Source organism: Zosterops lateralis (assembly GCF_965231275.1).
Source record: "Zosterops lateralis genome assembly, chromosome: 18".
NCBI lineage: Eukaryota > Metazoa > Chordata > Aves > Passeriformes > Zosteropidae > Zosterops > Zosterops lateralis.
The window spans coordinates 197880-217981 of record NC_139778.1 but is presented as its reverse complement, the minus strand read 5'-3'; the positions used below and the strand labels follow the sequence as shown (position 1 = coordinate 217981).

Here is a 20102-nt window from a genome sequence, read left to right as displayed (position 1 = left end):
TGCTGTCTATCCAGCTTCAGTGCTGACCGTGCTTTAAGAGCTGAAAGTAGAGCAGATGTCTTCTGCTACCCAGAACATTAGAGCTGAAGTCTTCTCAGAGGGCAAAGAATAAAGATGAAATCTTTTCACATGGGGCATAAAAGAAATGCCAATATTCTTGCACACACTCCCTGTAGTACAGCTCTGCCTTGTTTTCTGCTGGGTTGGCTTTTTTTTTCTTTACTATAACCAGCAACAAAAGCTATTTTCCTCTAATTTTTAAATCAAAATTATTTTATGATTTTGTGTCCCTCTGACCCTGCCTAAGTGTGCCATCTAATATACTTTCTCTAGTTTCCCAAGTTAATTAAAAAAAAAAAGTTTAATAATAGTAACCAACATTTGCTTTTAAGACCGTATTAGCAGAAAAAAAAGTAAGTCACTAAATAAATGACTTGAAAATTCTTACTGTAAGTAAAATGATTTTAAAAAGTATAAAAAAGACCCCTGAAATTATTTTGGTAGTATTTTTGTGTTTAATACTGTATTTACTACCATGGCTATTTTAAATATCTGTCAAAGGAACATTTTATTTGTGCGCATTTGCTTGCAACTAATTGCTGAGGAGACTCTAAAGATGAATTTAAATGTTAAGGTTAGCTTTCCAGAAAACAAATTCTACCAACGTCTCAGGAATAAATTTATCACCGATTCTGAATCTGTGATCTGCAGAAATAAAGGCCACTAGCACAGCCGATGAAATTAAACTTCAAAGGGAAAACTTGATGGTCCCAATTGTTTTAGTAAAATGAAAGAAAAATGCCACTTCCAAAGTTAGATTTAGTAACTGTACACAGGATCCTTGAACAGCTCCTTGGCCACACACTCTGGCTGCTGCTATCTTACGTGATAAATCTGTGGAGCTGAGCCCCACGCTAACAAGACCTGCCGTGCGTACCTTGATTACAGCTTTGGAAGGACCACCCAGAAAAACAACCCCACTGAACACCTCTCCTCCAGCAGTACCAGCTAACAGGGAATATACACACCAAATACACTGCCTGAAAAATTAAATCCTTGCAAACAGTTTCAAGCAGAAATCTACCTATTTCAAAAAGACAAACTAAACCCACTTACTGCTCAGTGCTGTCAGATGCTCACACTACTCCAGTCCACCAGCAAATCTGTTTCTGTCCCAGCTGAAATGGTCTTTGGCAAAACTCATATTTCGGAGTGAGGAAGCAACTTGCCTTTTACATGCATAAAAACATATCCGTGCCTTGGATAAGCAGTGAAACTCTTTTCTGGTTGCTATGCACTTCCACTGCAGGAAAAGCCTGTTCAGGGAGTGGTCCCATGCTTTGTTTTCATTGCATCTGTTTTAAAATATCCCAGAAACTTGGTGTTGAAAGCAACTGACCATATGAATACCCTGTTCTCTCCACATTCAAGTCTCAGCTATGTTTCTCACACAGACCGATACTGAAGCATCTTTAACACACTGGTCTTTGTGCTCCTCAAGGCATCACTCACAACCCTGCAGTTTCCCAAACCAATGCCTACATAAAAGCAGAAAAGCTGAAACAGATCACTGTGCACTTCCAGCACCTGCAGCTGTTACTTTGGAGCACAAAGATTAAAATTTCAACAACCAGGTCCTTCCTCCATCCCACTGCTGGATCCTGGATGCTGAGCCACAAAAGCACCGATGGGAGAGCACAAGAAAAGCAGCCTGGACACATATGGTTTGACTTAACAGTAACTGATTAAAGGTATTTTGACTAGTTCCACAGCTAAATTACATGCACCTGTTACACGCATTAGTAGCACCTACATCCTACTCCCAAAGACAAAGACCTGGGCCTGTGGATGTAAGACTCAAGAAGATTACATTTCACATGTTTAGCACTGGAACAGAGTAGATTTATTTATCAATTTCACAGTTTCCTTGAAATAAACCATTTACATTAAAATAATTCCACCTAATATGCCATAAAAATAACATTTGAATACTCTAATTTATACCTTTTTATATAAATTTACTGTTAATTTTATGATCTGTGCAAAAATAATTTATCAGCATCTAGTTTTTAGTATGGATTTTCAGGGTCAAACCAAATGAATCCTGACAGAAAAATGTTTCTGCCTTTCTAATACCTTCAATTTCAGTAATTAACCATAACCATGACTGTTAGAGGCAGTCTATCTAACATATCTAAACTTTTTTGATGCCTCACCAATGAATGTGCTATTTTTCTGCCTAGAACACATCTGATCCATTGGCTCACACACTACTCTGACACTCTTTTGGCTTCAGTTTTGGGTCCATTTGCTAAGGATATGGTGAACACAAACATGGTAAACCGTGTATTGGAGGCACAACAGTCCAAGGTAGCTAGGACACATTTCTCACATTCTCTTTGCCTCCAGACTGCTATAAAAGAGCAGACAGAAAAAAAAAAATCAAGAACATTTTATTGGAACAAATTATATAGTTCAGGGAGAAAAAAAAGGGACCAGTTTCTGAGCACACCCGATCTGAAACAGATGCAACTATTCAGCTGAGTTGGGCATGGGAGGAGAGAGACATCTTTTTGAGCCTCGTGAGAAAAGTCAGCCCCAGGGTGAGAAAGACGGGATGAGAGCAGTAACACTCCGGAAGGCAGCTAAAACGTGCACATTTCCTCCAACAAATAAAAAAACATTCTGGAATGGGAATTTAAGGACCAAGAAAAAGACTGCAGTAAAGCCATTCTTCAAGCCCAGCCACATGAAGCACATTTTGAATCCCTTAGATGATGGGTTAACCTTGAAGTCACCACACTGTAACCTGCTGAACTTCCCTCTCTCCACACAGCAACTGAACATCTGACTTGACAGCAATGATTTAAAAAAAGAAATAAAATCATTGTTTCCCACATGTCAAAATCAACATTTCCGTTACTTTTGAGCAGCAAAAGCAAGGAACACCCTCATTAGGATAAGGCTGCCCAAAGTTATCTGTATCTTCTGCAGAAGACTTGGGGTCACACCTCCCAGCTAGCTCTGCTCAGCACAGACTGCACACTCTCAGCCTGTGTAAATTACACCTTGTATTGGCACGATCACACTGAGAACACAGGCTATCTAGATGTGTAATTCATGCCTGATTTTAAAAGATACAGTTCCTAATGCACAGGTTTGAACAATGTTCCTAAATGCTACTGTGATACATAAGAAATTCCAGACCATTAAGGGTGGAAGTCGATAGGTAGAATTCCAGTAGCATCTTAGATACCATCTGAGAGGCAGAAACTGGTGTGAAAGTATAAATGTCAATGTTCTGTTACCCATGAAAAAGAAACGAATCAATTCTGACTTTCTTCCTAGAGAAGGACACCAGAAAGGAGGAATAGACGGGTCTATGGAAGACTCAGTCACTATTCAGAAATTATTTTAAAAAAGAAAAGAGAAACAAAAGCTAGAGGCACCATACCAGATTGTTGATTGCTGTGATTGACTGCTGTCCCAAGAAATCTTATGACAATTTAGTTATCTTAAGGATTTGATTAATCAAATATGTTTTTCAGTTGCTCTCTCTAACATTGTGTGCATACACACAGACATGCCTGTTGAGGGAGGGATGCTGCCCTGCACATACACAACCACTGTATAAATCCCTCCTACGTTGTCCTGTATCTGGGCCTTCATCAACAAGAAGAAAGTCTCCTAGGAACTCCAAAGTCCAGTGTCCTCCTTCCAGTGCTGCCAATAGGCAACAGGGCCAGGAAGAGATTAATGAGAAGATCCAGTGGGTCTGAGACAGGTCACTCATGAATCCTGCTGAATAGAGAGAATCCTTGCATCAGACAGCCTTTGTCTTGACCATCGTAGGGATGGTCTTTCTAAAGAAACTGAAACAAAGCTTGCTCATGATTTAAAACAAGTGGGGAAGGCTTTTTGCAGTTACTTGTAGAAGTGCTGTTTATGCTCAGCACTGAACAAATACCAAAAAATTAAGCTTTCCCAATATTTCTTAGGGAACATCAGGCAAATCAGTCCTACCACTCCCCATATCCCAGCTGTGACAATGAAGATCCCCAGCCTCAGAGAGGCTCTGTGGACTCTGGAGTTAACACTAGTGGTACCTGAAGCCATTAAAAGAGACTTATGGACAGTCACTGGAGCACTCCACATCATGCCATTCAGAACAACTCCGCAACTGCCTTCAGATGTAAAAACCTGTTCCTAAATATGTTGGAACCCATCACAATTAAGCTATTTCAGTATTGAAGATAATAACTGAAGTCAAAGAGATTGTTTACTTTGAAGATTTCAAGTGAAATATCTGCTGAAATAAAACTATAGTTTGGAAAAAATTGTAAGAAGATGACTATGTTATTACAACAACTTTTACATCTGTCATTACTTTTCACTTGGTTTTATCTTCTCTCCTAGTCTGCATCCAATTTCACATTGACTTGTGTTTTATTACAATCCCAACGCAGAGCCCATCAACTGAAAAGACTAATAATTGCCTATGAAATGCCTATGAAATGTAGCAAATAGCGCAGATATTGTTTCCCTTTCCTTAGCAAAGCACAGTGTCTTGAGGTGACCGGCACAAAGGAGGATCGACAGCCTTGAAATGATCTCTTTCCAGAATGTAAGGCAGCTACAAACACATATGTGTAAACCAGAATGTTTCCCCGCAAACCTGGAAAGAGTTAATCAAGTTGCACTGCTTGAAAACATTAGTGAAAGATGTTGAAATGGCACAGGAACATCCTCTAGCCTGGCATATGCCAGACAAACTTTCCCAGTGACCATAACTTAAGGCAACATTTCAAAAGAGCCCTTTAAATCTCAGCGCTCGAGTACTGCTGAGGCCTGTAACAGAACCTCTCTTGCCTTCCTCCCCTGAGAATGCACCAAGCTCAAAAGTATAGGTTTAACTCCCAAAGATCCTACCTGTCTTTAAGGAATTTTTGTAAAGTAGATGGCTACCTCGAGCTATTTAAGTACTTTGTAGTAAGACATCAATGGGATGTATAGAGATATTCCTCTGATCATTACACCAGTTGAAATAAATAAGAAAACAACCCCTAAATCTTCACTATATACATTTATGCTTGGAACTCACTGACATAAGAATCATCATACCACAGAACCACATACAGTGTTCAATTTAGTCTCTGTCTTCTCACTCATGTGAGAGCCTTTGATATTTGCCAAGATGAAAAATGAATGCATTTTACTACAAAGATCATTTGTGAACAAAGCCCTTTTTATTTTGGTTTCCTACTGGAGAACAAGAAATATAAAGTTTAAAGACGGAATCAGTAGCTGGGTTAATTATTAGCCAAAATTAACAATAAATGAATGAAATGGAGATTTGCTCTTTTGTAATTTGTAGCAGCATGTTTCAAAACCTTCTTTTTATTGTTCTGCTTCTCAGTTCAAAATTCAAGTTATCATTAATATGAGGCAAAATTTAAACTGTTTTCATTGCCTGCATTGAATATACAGAACCATCTTCTTTTCACTATATAACTAAGCCTCCCCAAACGAAATGTTACACAAGTTTTATTTTAAAAGCTGCTCTTGAAGAAAGAGACGACGTGAACATCTGTGAAAAACAAGTGCGGAAAGATGACAAAGATATGTAGATAAATCATTAGTTATATGAAGATATGAAACAGGCACCCAAAGAATGGCATAAAATGTAAATGAACTTTGGGATCTGGTCTCTTAATTTGACAGCTGTTTGACAATTGCAAAATGAAAAACTGACCTCAGACAACTGTGTATAAATGAGACTATTAAGCAGAAGAATTTCATATGGAATGATACAATATACACTGCAGTAACTCCTCACATGGGAATAGATAAATGTAGACTGGAATTTTTATTGTCTTTGAAGGTGGTGATGTTAAAAATGCTTGAATTTCACAAAGAGGAGCTCTATGCTACATTATCACAATGTAGCATTTCTGAAACACGACTGTCGCCTGCAGAAAGAGTGCTCACAGAGAACTCACAGGCATGGATCCAAGCATATGTGTCCAGTATATCTCCAGTGTCTGGAGACACAGAAGAAAAAGTATCCTGCACTTGAGCTGCAAATCTGAAGTCAGCAAAATTATACAATGAATAGGTCATGGAGTAACTTATTTGAAGGGGTTTTTTGGAAGTGTTGCAGTCACAATTACACAGGGAACCTGTACACATGGAATCACCAAAGCAGCACCAGAACACACACTGATCCATGGAGGGAGTGGCTTAAGGAAATGCTCTGCAATTTTGTCCGCTATGGACAAACCTTCTTGGAAAGAGTGGCAAAGCAGTTAAGGGAAGCTTCTACCACGACTACCTGATGCACAGTTAAATTTTATATTCTCAGCAGTAACAGAGAATTAAGAGTAAAACAGAGAGAAAGCCTACTTTTAGATATAACCAATCATTTCTACTCATTGATCTGCTCTGAAAAGGGCAGATCTTCCAAAAGCATCCCCAAGCACCACTTCTTCACATTCTCCAGCAACATAAAGAGCCCTTTGTGATAAGTATGTTTCATTTCAAAGCAGTTAAGCACTTGGCTCTTCATTCTATTCCTCTCTTTCAGACAAATACCTAAAATCACCCTTTCCTCCCTCTCTTTTTAACCACAAAATAAACCACACAAGTGTCACAACCTGTAATAGGAGAGATAAAAAAAGCACTTGCAGCAAAATCCAGTTTTAGAAAGAAAGTTACAGCTTTCCAAGCAAACCTAACAAAAGGCTAGCAGCAACAGAAGCAAAGATTTTGACAGTCAAGTGAAACAGGCAGCTGGACTTTTGGATAGAAAAGCAATTTGCTGTCTACTACTTTTAATTTTCAGTAGCAGCTTGTTAGGTGTGTAATTTGTTGGGGCTTTGAGTTTTCGGTTTTTTGGGACCTTTTTCCTAATCTTGTGTTCAGTTTTATGTCTCACTGTAATTCAAGTGGTCAGTAACAAAACTGAAACTGAAAAATAAATCAAATCCCAAAGATATCCCAATCATATCCCAAAAATAAAACAAATCCCAAAGACATCAAACAAGACATGAGCACCATCACCCAAACCTTGAACATCCAAACCTCTGCACTGTCTGAAGAATCACAGTCACAGAATATCCTGAGTCAGAAGAGACTCACAAGAATCATGGAGCCGTGGCCCTGCACAAACAATCCCATTCTGCGCCTGAGATGTCCAAACACTCCTGGATCTCTGGCAGCCTTGAGGCCATGACCATTCCCAGGGAAGCCTCTTCAGTACCCAACCACACTATTTTGTTCATTTCTAACTTGCCTTTTCCTGAATATTCTCATTCTTGTTTTCAAGAGACACTAAATAAGCATCTCCTACATATCTTCTCCCAGCCAGTTGCATTTTTACAGTCCTTCATGACACTCTGCCTCACTGTCACCTACTTAATGCTACTTGGAAACTAATTATGACATTATAATAATACTACTGATTTATTCTTACACAATCCTGGCACAAACCCAACTCTACTCCAAGTTAATCCCAGATATGACCAGAGATATGGAATCACATCTGCATGACGACTTGAAGGAAGTTTGTGCTTTATAGGTTATCCATTTTCTCTGACTCTAGCAGTAATTCTAATAAAATGCTTGAAATCTCCCTACAAAACTTGCACTGCTCATAAGCCTCTGCATCACCTCCTGGCCCCACTTCAAAAGAAACTTTAGAAACATCCAGATCAGTAGGGAGTTGAAGTCAACCTTCATTTTACAGGGGAGGCACAAATGATTTTCACCAGGACTGGTCGTTGCACTGAAGACTTTAATCAGGGATGAAGAATGTGCACTCAACACAGAGATCACAGTTCAACATCTCCCCACTACAGCTGGAACTCTGCCAGGTGATATTCTCCACTAGTCCCTTCCAGACACGATTCTGCTACTTACCCTCACACCAACAGGAACTTTCCTCACTGGGGAAAACTCAGCTGTGCAGAATGAGCCTGCCTGAAGGAGAGCTGGCTCTGCTGCACACTCCCACTGCCAGGAAGAGGCCAAGAATAATGGTAAAAAAACTTTGGGAATCAGGCTGTAACCAGGACAAGCAGCAAGAGAAACACGGCAGAAACCTCCTTTCAATGTAACTTTATTTTTTATTCCCTATCCTGCTCCCTTGCTGCCTAAGGCCAGTTCAGATAACTTTTATAATGGATGCCCTTCAAAGATAATATTTTACTTTTAATGCCCTTTAATAAACACAAGGCATTCCAAGTCTTTAAGCAGCTAGTAAGAGGTTATTATTTTCAGAAGTATCTAATTTCAGAACATAAAAATGAGTTTGAGGCCAAACTACCCAGCCTGCTCTCAAATGCCAGCACCTTTACAGTACTCTCTGAAGTTACAAATGATTGTCATGTCTCTTGGGAGCACCAACATAAATCTCAATTATAATAAGAAGTCTTAAAAGAAGAAATATAGGGACAGATTTTCATCTTCTATAAGTCTGGTTTACTTCAGAAATTTACATAATCCATTCAGATCCAGGCAGAGTTAGCCTTTAGTGACCTGAGAATACTAAACCTACACGATTTGCAAACACATCTGGTTTAAAGTCAAAGCTTATACTATTAAACTGCTATAACTCTTACATCTCCATCCACGTGTGCCATTTTATATCTTGTCCCAGTTTAAAGATACTTCCAACATGCCCTGTGCTTTTTAATCTGGATGATGCACCTGATGATTTTGGTATTGAAAACTAACCTCCTCCTTCCATTTCCATACAGATCTCATAAAAGCCCAAAGAAATTACTGCCCAGAGCTGTGGTTTACTTGTCCATTAAACAGCTTATGCTTAGAATCATCTTAAAAAGCCACTTAGTGGCAAAAGGCTATTCAACACTACAAATAAAAATTTTCTAAAAAAAAAATTTACTTCAGATTTCTATTCATACCAGCGTTACAATCCCACTGGGGATACTGCTGAATTTTTTTGTGCATTTCCCACCAGAACCCAAGAAACTGTGGAGCTATATGTATGTATATATATATATAATCTACACCTTCCTAAGGAATGTGTCATGAATGATGAATTTTAAAACAAAAAATCCAGCCATTAGCAACTATGGGTCAAGAGATCTTTTTAGGACAACTGACAAATGCCCCAACAGTTGGCAACATGGATGCTGTACATGCCAGGTATGATTTTCCTACCATAAATTAAGTAGATCACATATTGGATAGCTCTTGCACAGCCTAAGCATGAATCGAAGATTCAACATACCTTGCTAGTACCTAGAGCAACATCCAACCCAACCCGTGATCAGCAATACAGGGAAAAATTAAAAAACATTCTATGAGCAGGAATATTAATCTGCATAAATGAACTTTCAGTGAGCTTCTTGCTTCTTGCAGGATGTGATGTGTGTTGATCTTCAGTCACCTCAGCTACACTACTCAGTAACTATATCCACACTCACAAGCTTTGACAGATCTTAATAATTCCTGTAGCACTTCCAAGGTTCAGTTAAGTCATATCCAGAAAGATGGATGGTCCTTGAGTTTTTACATGCTTAAAGCAGCTTGTCTCCATTCAAGATCATATCTCTCACAACAGTAATAACCTTTTTTGACTTTTACAGACTAATCAACTCAATTTTCAATCTTCTGTCTATGCTCCCCTGAAAAACTGAAGTGTGGGACTCGCAGAAGTGTTTTGGTTTCTACAGGCAAACCCACATACTTTCCCACATGAGTTGTGCTTTGCCACACTGTTGCTATTTTTCATACAGCCTAGGACAATAGGTCCTGTATTGCTGTTTCCAAAACTGTCAGGGTAGTCTGCCTAATTCAAGGCAATAAACAGGCTGAATATGGCACCATTTAAATTGCAAAAAGAGACATTTCACTACTTATCTAATAAGGTTAGAATTTAATACTTGCACTGAAGGAATTCTGAGCTATTTGAAAATGTCAAAGCATGTACTTAATGACTGGAAAAAAGAATAGTTATTTTCACTCTTCTAAGCTTAGAAAGGCAATACCCCTATGGATCAAAAGGCCAGATAAATCTTATTAAATACTAGGTTTTCCCTTTTGTCTGGTCCTCTCTTCACATTCCCTCATTTCAGCCCTTTGAAATTCCTTTGTTCTGCCCGTGATCAGGGTTTCCGGGGGAAATCTGGCAATGGATCTAAAGGAAATCCCACATCACTGAAGTATTCTTGACAATTCATCACTTGGTAAATTATTTCTTTCTTGTCCCCTACCTTGCTTGCATCTAGTATTTCCACAGAACCTGTGAGTGTGGTGCTAATGAGACAAAACTTACTGTTGCATCCCAATGCATCATCTCAAGGAACTCTGTATGCACAGAAGTTAAGGGGCTCCTGAAGTTGCCACCCAAAAGCTCCTGTCCATCACACTGGTATTTCAGAATAACAGGAATCTGATCACTCCCAGCCCATGTCTATCACCAACGCCTGTGTAGATGAAAGGACAGTTTCAGATGAAAAGAAAACAGAGGACCACGAGGTCATTTCCCTTGCTCTGTCCTGGCAGGACAAAGGAGACTGCAGTCCCCACACTGACATCTCCAAAAATTCCCTTTACAACCCTACCACCTTGCTGGTGTTCATTTAGGAAATAAGCTGCTCATCTACAATGCAACCAGGGAGAGAAAGCAAGTCTGCCCTGTTAACAATGACACAAACTTACTTTGTGCATCCACAGAAAACCACCTTTTTTAAATCAGGAAGCAGGATAACCCATATAAAGAGGGCACAACATTAAATTCATTTTTTTAATCCACTGTTTATGTCAATTGTTGGATTTGAATATATATGAGAGATGCAACACACGAGTAAGAATCAAATCAAAACATTTTGACTTTAACTCCCCTAGAATCTGAAGCTTTATGCTAATAGTGAGAGCCACAGAGGGTGGGAAAGTAGTAACAAAGGTGTCATTATACTCATTTTCATTGTCTTTAATGAACATCGCAGTGGCAACTGGGGTCTAAGTCCCTAAGAGTTATTGAATCCATCCACTTTAGGACTCTTTGCCTACCATACTCACACAATATGCATGCAAGCAAAGAGAATTTTTTTCAACAATGAAATGCATTAATTTATAGTATTTTTCTAAGACCCTTTATCAAGCTTCAGTTGTGGGTCAAATGATTCATGCTTTCCAAACATAATCTTTGCATTTAAAATTTATCGGTCCTTCAGAGGGTGGTTCTCATTAGTGCTCATCATTCTCACTGCTCATGGAATATATCCTTACAAGCTGAGCTAGTCCTACTCCATATTAACAATTCCACCATCCTAACTTGATCCAACTGTTGCAATTATGAATTATCTGTTGGAGCTGTAAGTTATGATCTTCAATGACCACTAATGAAGGCTGCCTAGCAGCTAAAATATCAAAGCAGCATATATCAACACACTTTAGAGCACAAGATAGACTTCCAGTGTTGCGCTTTTCCTATATTTATTAGCCACTGTAAATTACATCCCAGGCTGCCTCTGCTACTGACAGTCCTGAAGTGTGGAGTTCAACACCAGGTTTTAATAACCTCTCCTGCTAGTTGTTTGATCGCTGGTGGAAATGGAGAAGGGGGAGAGATGAAAGACCAGGTGGCTGCTACAGGCAATCAGTTCAGTCAAAACAAAGGGACTTCAGAGACAGACAGAGATGCATCAGGTGTGAATCCCAGATGAGCAACCAGGAATGTGGGAGTGTGGCCTGACTGAGCTGACTGACATTCGCCATTCCCAGGAAAATGGTAAGCGCTTGCCAGTTGGATCATTCCAGAGGCAGGAGGGGAAAGGTGCTATAAGCTAGGCATAAAATATTCTAATATGGAAAGCCAAAACCTTGGAAAGTCATTTTAGACTATTTCTAAATCACTTCAATCAGTCAACTATATAATTTTTACATGCTTTGTATGGGGCAAATCTTGTTGGCATTCAAAATGAGTTCTCTCATCCCAACATGACAGTACAGTTATCTGGGAGGGGAAGGAGCAAAAGAATAATTTTTCAGAGATTTCAAAAGTGAGCAAGAAAGAACTCTGAGGAGTTTACTTAGCAAAAACCTCCTGTACTGAGTGGAGGTGTTGCATGATCTGACAGAGGTCAGCTCCTCCAACTTGGAGCAGAGCATATTAATAATATTAGCATCAGAATAAAAAGTTCCCACTTTGTGGACATTCAATAAAATACTTCTTTGAAAGGAGAAGTTTGGTACGGAAATAATACCAAAAACACAGCTAGTTTTGGGGAACAGGACTATTGCTTTTCTCTTTTGTGTTGAATTTCTTTACTGGGATTAAAGAGAAAGGGGACAGAGAGACTATGGGAATCATGCTATTTTTATTTTCCACTTCATCAATAACCCAGGCATCTATCACTAGACACCACTTCCACTTCCTATGTATTACTTTAACCCTTGGGGTGGTGGGTTTTTTCCTGTTACAGAGCTCCTAAAACTTTTTTTTTTTTTTTTTTTTTTTTTTTTTTTTTTTTTTTTTTTTTTTTTTTCCCCAAGCTGCAGGTCAAGGGGGGCAGATTCTGCCCTTCTGCTCTGCTCAGGTAAGACACTACCTGCCAAGCTGCCTCCAGCTCTGGGGTCCCAGAACAGGAAGGATGTGGAGCTGCTGCTGGCAAGAGTCCAGAGGAGGCCATGGAGATGCTCTGAGGGCTGGAGCACCTCTGCTCTGGAGACAGGCTAGGAAAGGTGGAGGCATTCACCTGGAGAAAGAAGGCTCACTGAAGCCTTTCAATACTTAAAGAGGACTTGTAAAAGGAGGACAGAGTTTTTTAGCACAGCCTGTTGTGACAGGACAAGAGGTGATGGTTTCAAAATTCAAAAGACAATAGATTTAGACCAGATAAATAAGATCAGACTGTTTTTTTTTCAATGAGGATAATCCAGTAAGCGGACTGATAACTGGAGAAAAGGCTGCCTATTTTTACTTTATTCAGCCTCATGCAGCATCCAAATGACTTTCGTAGGTTATCTTACACCAAAGATCATGTACACGTTCCCTGGGCTGGTAACTGAACTCAAATCCCAAATTTCAGTCCATTATTTTAACAATAACCCACTCCTCCCACTCCTTACAGGTACACTTCTAAGGAATCACCACTGTCAGGAGAATATGAGACTTTGAGAGCAAAACGCAGCCATCAGATCAGACCCTGAAGGGACAGGAATGTTAATTTAATTTATTCTCTCATCCTGCTTAACATATTTACAGATTTCCTCATTTTTAGTTCTCTAACTTCAGATAAGATGTTCGGCCCAGTGTACTTCCTTGTCAAGATACCATCAGTCAAACTCAAGCCCATCATTTTATCTCAGTTACTAAATTCAAACCACTTTAAACATCCTGCTTTCATCTTCTTAGTTCTCTCCCACTTTTTAGCCATGCTGCAGTTACAAAAGAATGTATTTGACATATAAAATGTGCACGTGATTCCTCTAACATTTTAAATGCCGTGTACTGTGGTGTAAACATCTCTTCATGTTTTATCTCCTTCCTCATAAATCAGAGGTGACTATCTTAGAAGTCTCAGAAATGACATGTTTTCTCCCTAATATAAATGTAAGCCTCCACTCCTTGAAGCTTGAGTGAGTTTTCAAAAATCATCAAAAACCAGAGCTGTGAAAAAGCAAAAGATTATTAACTAACTTAATATAATTTTTCTCCCAGTCCATTTCTACGAGAGCCTGGAGTACAGGAAAAAAGAAGTTACAAAATTAGTCTTCCCTAATCAAAAAACCAAATTTACTTAATTGATTTGTAACTGGTAAGGAACAACACTAAGGCATTTATTTGTTTGATTCAAGATTAACATGCAGTTTTTACAAGATGAAACCCCAGAATATATTTCCATTTCCTTACCATAACTAAAACTAGTAAGACTGATCCCTTCTTATGAGATTTTCTGGAAATTTTGGCTAGTTTAGTAATGTTACAGACACAATGTGTCCCAATCCAGTCCTTGGGAAATGCATTAAGTGATTTTTTTTTTAATTAAAACCCACTGTAAGATAATGGTTATTTTCAAAAGACAGAGTACCAATAAAGAACACCTGTCCAAAATAATTTTAAGTTACTTCAATGATGAAAAAAAGAAAGAATGCTGTTAGAAAGAGAGGGAAAAAAAAGACAAAAGCAGTTTTAGCAGGTGGGACTGAGAAGTGGTGACATGCTGTAGTACAACTCTGAAGGGCCAGAGGACATAACGTGGTGTTGGATGATGTGGAAGAGAACAGGGAGCACTGTCTCTGGGAGGCACTGCAATGCTGGATTAGGTGTGAGGTACAACTCTCAAGTATTATGATAGGAAGGAGTGAGGCAGAGGCAGAAACACTGGTGGAAGACAAGAGAAATAAAACACTCTGTGTTCACTGGCACCTTCCCATAGGAGTTTCCTCCCTCACAGTCCGAAGACCTAACACACGCCACAGGAAAACCCAAGGACCCTCTGATAATTATCCAGATCCCCAGAATTTGTAACATTTTCCTCCAGCCCAACTCTGTTTCTCTAAAACTTCTGTCCGACATAAATTATTCCAAGATACTTTCCTTGACATTTTCTAAACAAATGTTTCTAAAATGACCTTGGAGGCACCACATCTCCCTTTTGTAATTTTTGTGTGTATTTTCTAGTAAGACTTTTTCACTTTCAAGTCACAAAACACTAAGTCACAAGCTCCTTAAAAATCATTGTCCAATTTCACAGAATTGCCACCAAAATGCATTCTTTCTATTTGCCTTGGAAAGCACTGCTAAAATTTAGAATTTGTGGATTGTGAAATATCTTTCTAAACACACACCTGAATAAATATCCAGACTGTACTTCTATAAACAACGAAAAAATACAAAGTCATCAATCTGCACCAGGTTTTTTTATTGCTTTCTTGTTAGAAACAGTGAAAGTGGGGCAAGAATCTCCACTTAAGCACATTTTTGTAACTTTCTGGCTCTTCCAGACAGGAAACAATAAGTTTAAAGTATGACATACAACCATCTGAAAACAAGGAGAACGTGATAATTAGAAAATTGTTTCAGACCAACTTAGTAAAAAAATAAAATACAATGTTTTGGTGTCTGTGTACAACTCAGCACAGGCCTAGCTCCCACCCCAGGACCTAAGTCAACTTAAATAGTTAATTCAGCTTAATTCACTGGGGTAAAACCATCTCAGCTCCTACCACATCACTAAAATCAAGTAGTTCAGAGAAGGGAAAAAAAAAAACCAGGAAAAACCCCTCAAATCTCAGAACCTGAGCAGTAACAAGTTTCTATCAATACTTCCATGAATTTTACAGAATCTTCATTACATTTTCACAGGACCAGGCTCCTCATATCCTGTCCTAAATCACAGGGAAGAATCTCATACAATTCACACTTCACCTTCCCACGACATATGGGGAGGACTGTAAATCGTGCACATAGATTTATCAGAGAAAAGAGGAATAGGAAATACGAGTTGCCCTTAAAGATGTACAGATTTATAGCAATATGGGAAGCGGAAAGATGGTTATCATATAAAAAGGTCCTCAAGGGATAGTGAGGAGCAAAGGGGAAACGTGAGTCATGAGCTGCCAAAGAAGTGGATGCGTATGGGGAGCAATGGACAGAGCAAAGTAGCCATAAAGGAAGTTCCAAGTCAAACGTTCTCCTTTCCAATCGTCAAGATGGATTACCCAAGCTTTAAGTATTTATGGAAAATTAAATTCCCAGCCAATTCAGACACAGTAACACTAGGAAAACAACACTCAACAACTGAAAGGATCCACTGATAAACAACAGATCAACAACCACAGCTCTTTCCTTTCGCTTCCTTTATATTTTTTAGTAGGAGTAATCTGCCTTCAAGGTCTCTCTACGCAGGCAAGTGACTCAACCTGACCAAGTGTGAAAATTTAAAGTGTTCAGTTGAAATTGCCAAAGGCACTTTGATACATCTTGAGGCTGGAGTAATTTGCAGTGAGCAAAGAGTGAATTACGAGCCCCAGCACAAAGTTCCTGCACTCCTCCTAACTCCCCTTTCCTATCCCAATTGTCCAACTCAAAATAACAGCACAGAATTCCTGTACCCCTGAGTAATTCAAGAGCTTAAAAAAATGGCTTCCAAGAGTTTAAAAACTGCCTACTTTTGGGACAAAATACGATGAGCAATACATGAAAGCTGAAGACAAAGAAAACCAGTTATTTGTGTGTGAATGTCACCTCTTCAGAAGATCTGGCAAAATCTCAAGACAAGGTGCACAGGACTCTCTAAATAAGCAATTAATTCTGTTAGTCTAGTAGTATCCACATCAAAAGTGAAGGTACATATGACAGCAAATATTTTAAAGAACAACCCATGAATTTAATTTTTAATATTAAAAAGGTAGTAAAGGAAAAAAGGGAGGGGAAAAGCGTACATCTAAACTTTTCTCAAAACCCAGCAAAACTTCACCTTAGTTATGACAGTGTTTCTCCTCAGCCATTGTGTGAAAAATACGTACCTGATAACTAAAGGTATTCTTCAGAAAATAGCGTGACTTACTTAAAAATATTTTTCAAGGCTATCTATGTGTTTCCAAGTTAGGCAGACTACCTAAACATTTCCAAGCAAGTAAAAATCATGCATCATCCTTCCCATTTTGCAGAGAAAACAGTTAGCTGCCTGCCCTAGTTTTAAGCTCAGTGAAATTAACACTAAAACCTGTAAAAACAGTAAATATGACTTACCTCAGGCTGAACAAAATGCATGCTGATGGGTGAAATCCTGAAAAATGCATCACATGCTACAACTTAGGTGTTAAAAGGTGTAAACATCAAAGAGCCCAACTCAAATAAGTTGACTCTGGGGTAAGGATCACAAGAAACCTCCATTACCAGAGGCCCAAGACCCACAAGTGATTGCTGAAACCTCGAAGTGCTGTCAAATGTCAATGAGCACTGCTGCTGCTCTTTCTTTTTCCAGATCACATTCACAACTGAAAGTGACCATGGCTACTACACTTTGAAACTCCATTCAGCACCCACAAGTGTTATTACCTGTTCACTGGTTAGGCTTTCCTTTGGGAGGTCAGGAGATCCCAAGAGGCATTGTGCTTCACAATTGAGTGCATGAAAGCCAAGATCAGCATCAAGCTCCACAGGCATGCTGACACATGCAGGGAAGCTCAAGTTCAGGTGCCTGGAACATCTCTGGCATGGAACAACCTCCATACGATGGAGGTTCTCAGTATGTTCTGCACATGTGCAGGAGATACCATGATCCCAACATCGACAAAATCTCACTCAAGTCCCAGTACAGGCATTTTAAGTGGATCTGAGCCACTCTTTAGACAGATCCAACAAGGTCATACAATAACACAACTGAAGAATCCAGCCCATAAAGCTGGAGCCCCATTAGCTATTCTCACACTCCAATTACCCAGTTCTTCCTGTCATTTCCAGGGACCCAGGCTTGGGTATTACCAAGACAAACATTATTATTGGGAGGCTTAAAACCTCATCAATTCCATTCTATATAAACACACTGTGCCTAGCAACTCTACTTGAATTCTCAGGCATTTATTACTTCTGCGGTGTCAGTCTCAGCAGCTCAGAGCTCAGGCAGCAGCTGAAGGCACAGGAATCCCGGCCAGCCAGTCACACTCCTGGCAGCATTTCAGAAGCCAGGACGACACCAGCTTGCTGTATAGATGAAGAGACAGACTGACCTGATTGATAGAGTTGGCAGCACAGGATGCCAGGCCAGTTCCAATGGAGGCAAGCAGGAAACAGGTGAGCTCAAACGGGACCGGGGCCATGGCAAAGCCAGCGGACGTGGTGCTGACAACCAGAGCTGCAATATATGTGAGAACACAGTTTAAAGCATTGACAAGAAACCATCTTTGTACATAACACCAGAGTTCCAGCTTTCAAACTCTGAAAGCACTCTTGTGCAGATTAACTTCTTGCTATTTTTATGGTTCGCAGTGGCTCCAGGAACTGGATACAATTAATACAAACACGCTACATAAAGAAATCAAAAATGAGAAGAAATGCCAGAGATGAAATAAGAAAGCCAAAAGCAGCAGCACATTAGCAGACAATGTAAGGATACAACTTGTGTCTCTGTATTCTCTATTTTAGGGTTTTGCTACTGGAACAAACTGCCCCACACAACACACACAGGTCAAATATTTGTTCCAGTAAATCACACATCACTGCAAAATCTAACACAGAAGAAAAACAGTACAAAAAAATCCCACACTGAGATATATACTTTATATCAAATTATAGCAGGAATTTAAGTAGTGCAGAGTCAAAGACAGACTTGGGGCATGTAGCTACAGTAATTTCACTGCACAATCTCTATCCCCGTTACTCCTATTTGACATGCCCACTTTGGGCTGAAAGTACAATCACATCGTCACAGAGATCCAACAACAGTTAATGGCCTTAAAATTTGAGTGGGTTCATAAAAAACTATTTCAGTTTTGTCATGCAAAATTGTAACTTTAGTAGAGTACTGCAAATCACACCCTTAAAAAAAAATTTTCTAAAGTTTCAATCGTAATATTGTAATTAGCCAAATAATAGGTCTCAAAAGCCTAATTTTTGGCAAGAAATAGTATGGCATGACAAATTTCTTATACTATAGAAGTCAGCACACTTATGGAACATCTTGCTTATGACCTTGAACCTTACAATCTGAAATTATTAGTTATTAAACAGAAGTTATTTGAATTATATTCTGATGTAGTTACATGTTTCAGACCTCAGCTACCTTAAAACAAAGCACTAAAATGTTTTTATCTTGCTGATTCCTACAAAGTCTCCTTTTCATCTGAAGTTAAATGACAAATAAATAATCTTTGCTGTCTGAGAATACCTGGATTATCCATTAAGCAGCACTACTTGAGATGAAAAATTAAATGTCATGGCAGAGACCTGCCAGTAAGTATTCACATGCAAAGTGCTCATTTCAAGAACTGTGCCTACATAAGAACCTTAGGATTTAATCCTGAAAACACAATGGAGAAAACTTGCTACTCATCACAATTTTTTTCTTTAAGTATTAAAATCCATTGATTGCTGAATATTATTGTAATACCATGCATATTACAATAAGTACTAATTATTTAGCCTTTTTACAGATTCAAAGGCTACTTCTACAATACAGTGAATCTGTGACAGAACTTTACCCTTCTGAGGAGCTCTGAAAGAACCACAGATTCTGATGCCTCCCCAGACAAAAGAACATGAAGGTACTGATCATTCTGAGAGATTAGACCTTAATTATTATATTAATACAACACCGTGTTAGTTTCCAAACTCTTGAATCCTCCTCAGGAATGCACAAGGAAACATGAAATGCATTGGTACAGCTGAGAGAGTTTAAAAAATGCACTGAAAATGACTGTGAACAGTGGCATTTGCATTTTCAAGAGTGATTACATTCATTTTTTTGCATAATAAATCACGCATTCACTTCTAGACAAGAATTTAATTAAAACTTATCTTAGAGAGCACTTTACACCAATTTATTATGGGAAAACACCAACTCATTTACTGGAGACGAAAGGTGGAATGGATTGGCAAACAGTCAGTGTAACATTACCACTACCCTGACCCCAAAGAAATTCTAACACTGTACGGTTACAGCACTAATTAAAGTCCCCATTGATTTCTCCAGATTAATTTAGGCAGTCATTTCAACATGACTTATCAGGATCTCATTTAAAAAGGCTGCAGTACATTCTCTCCCATATCCCATTAAAGCAGGTATTTTTTCTTGTTTGGGCAGGCTTTGCACACCAGGCATCCCATGCTTCCCTCATTACCCAGATATTCCAACACAACACATTAACAGGAAATAGGGAAACGCTCCCTTTGGATTGGGAAGTTTATTTTCTTTAACTGTGGATGCAATCATTTACTTTTCAACTTCCCTCATGGAGGAAAAGTATATTTAATTGAGATCACATCAAAGGAATGAGGTAATTGACCCTGTTTGTTTTTTAATCCCCGTTAGTTTAGTGCACTAGGGGCCAAATTAACTTCACCTTATTGCATAATAGATGGAACCGATCCTTTTAAGACCTGTTCATGGGAGCTGGCATTATACAGG

At 39.0% G+C, this 20102-nt stretch overlaps 1 protein-coding gene across 2 annotated transcripts in view; it reads right to left on the bottom strand.

The window, feature by feature from the left end:
• COX10 (cytochrome c oxidase assembly factor heme A:farnesyltransferase COX10) overlaps window positions 1–20102 on the bottom strand; it is an 82748-nt gene that overhangs the window by 55611 nt on the left and 7035 nt on the right. For both annotated transcript variants that reach the window (XM_083874650.1, XM_083874651.1), the window contains exon 4: window positions 17707–17831. In XM_083874650.1, coding sequence (XP_083730776.1) covers window positions 17707–17831 — 125 coding nt within the window. The remainder of the gene's footprint in view (window positions 1–17706; window positions 17832–20102) is intronic.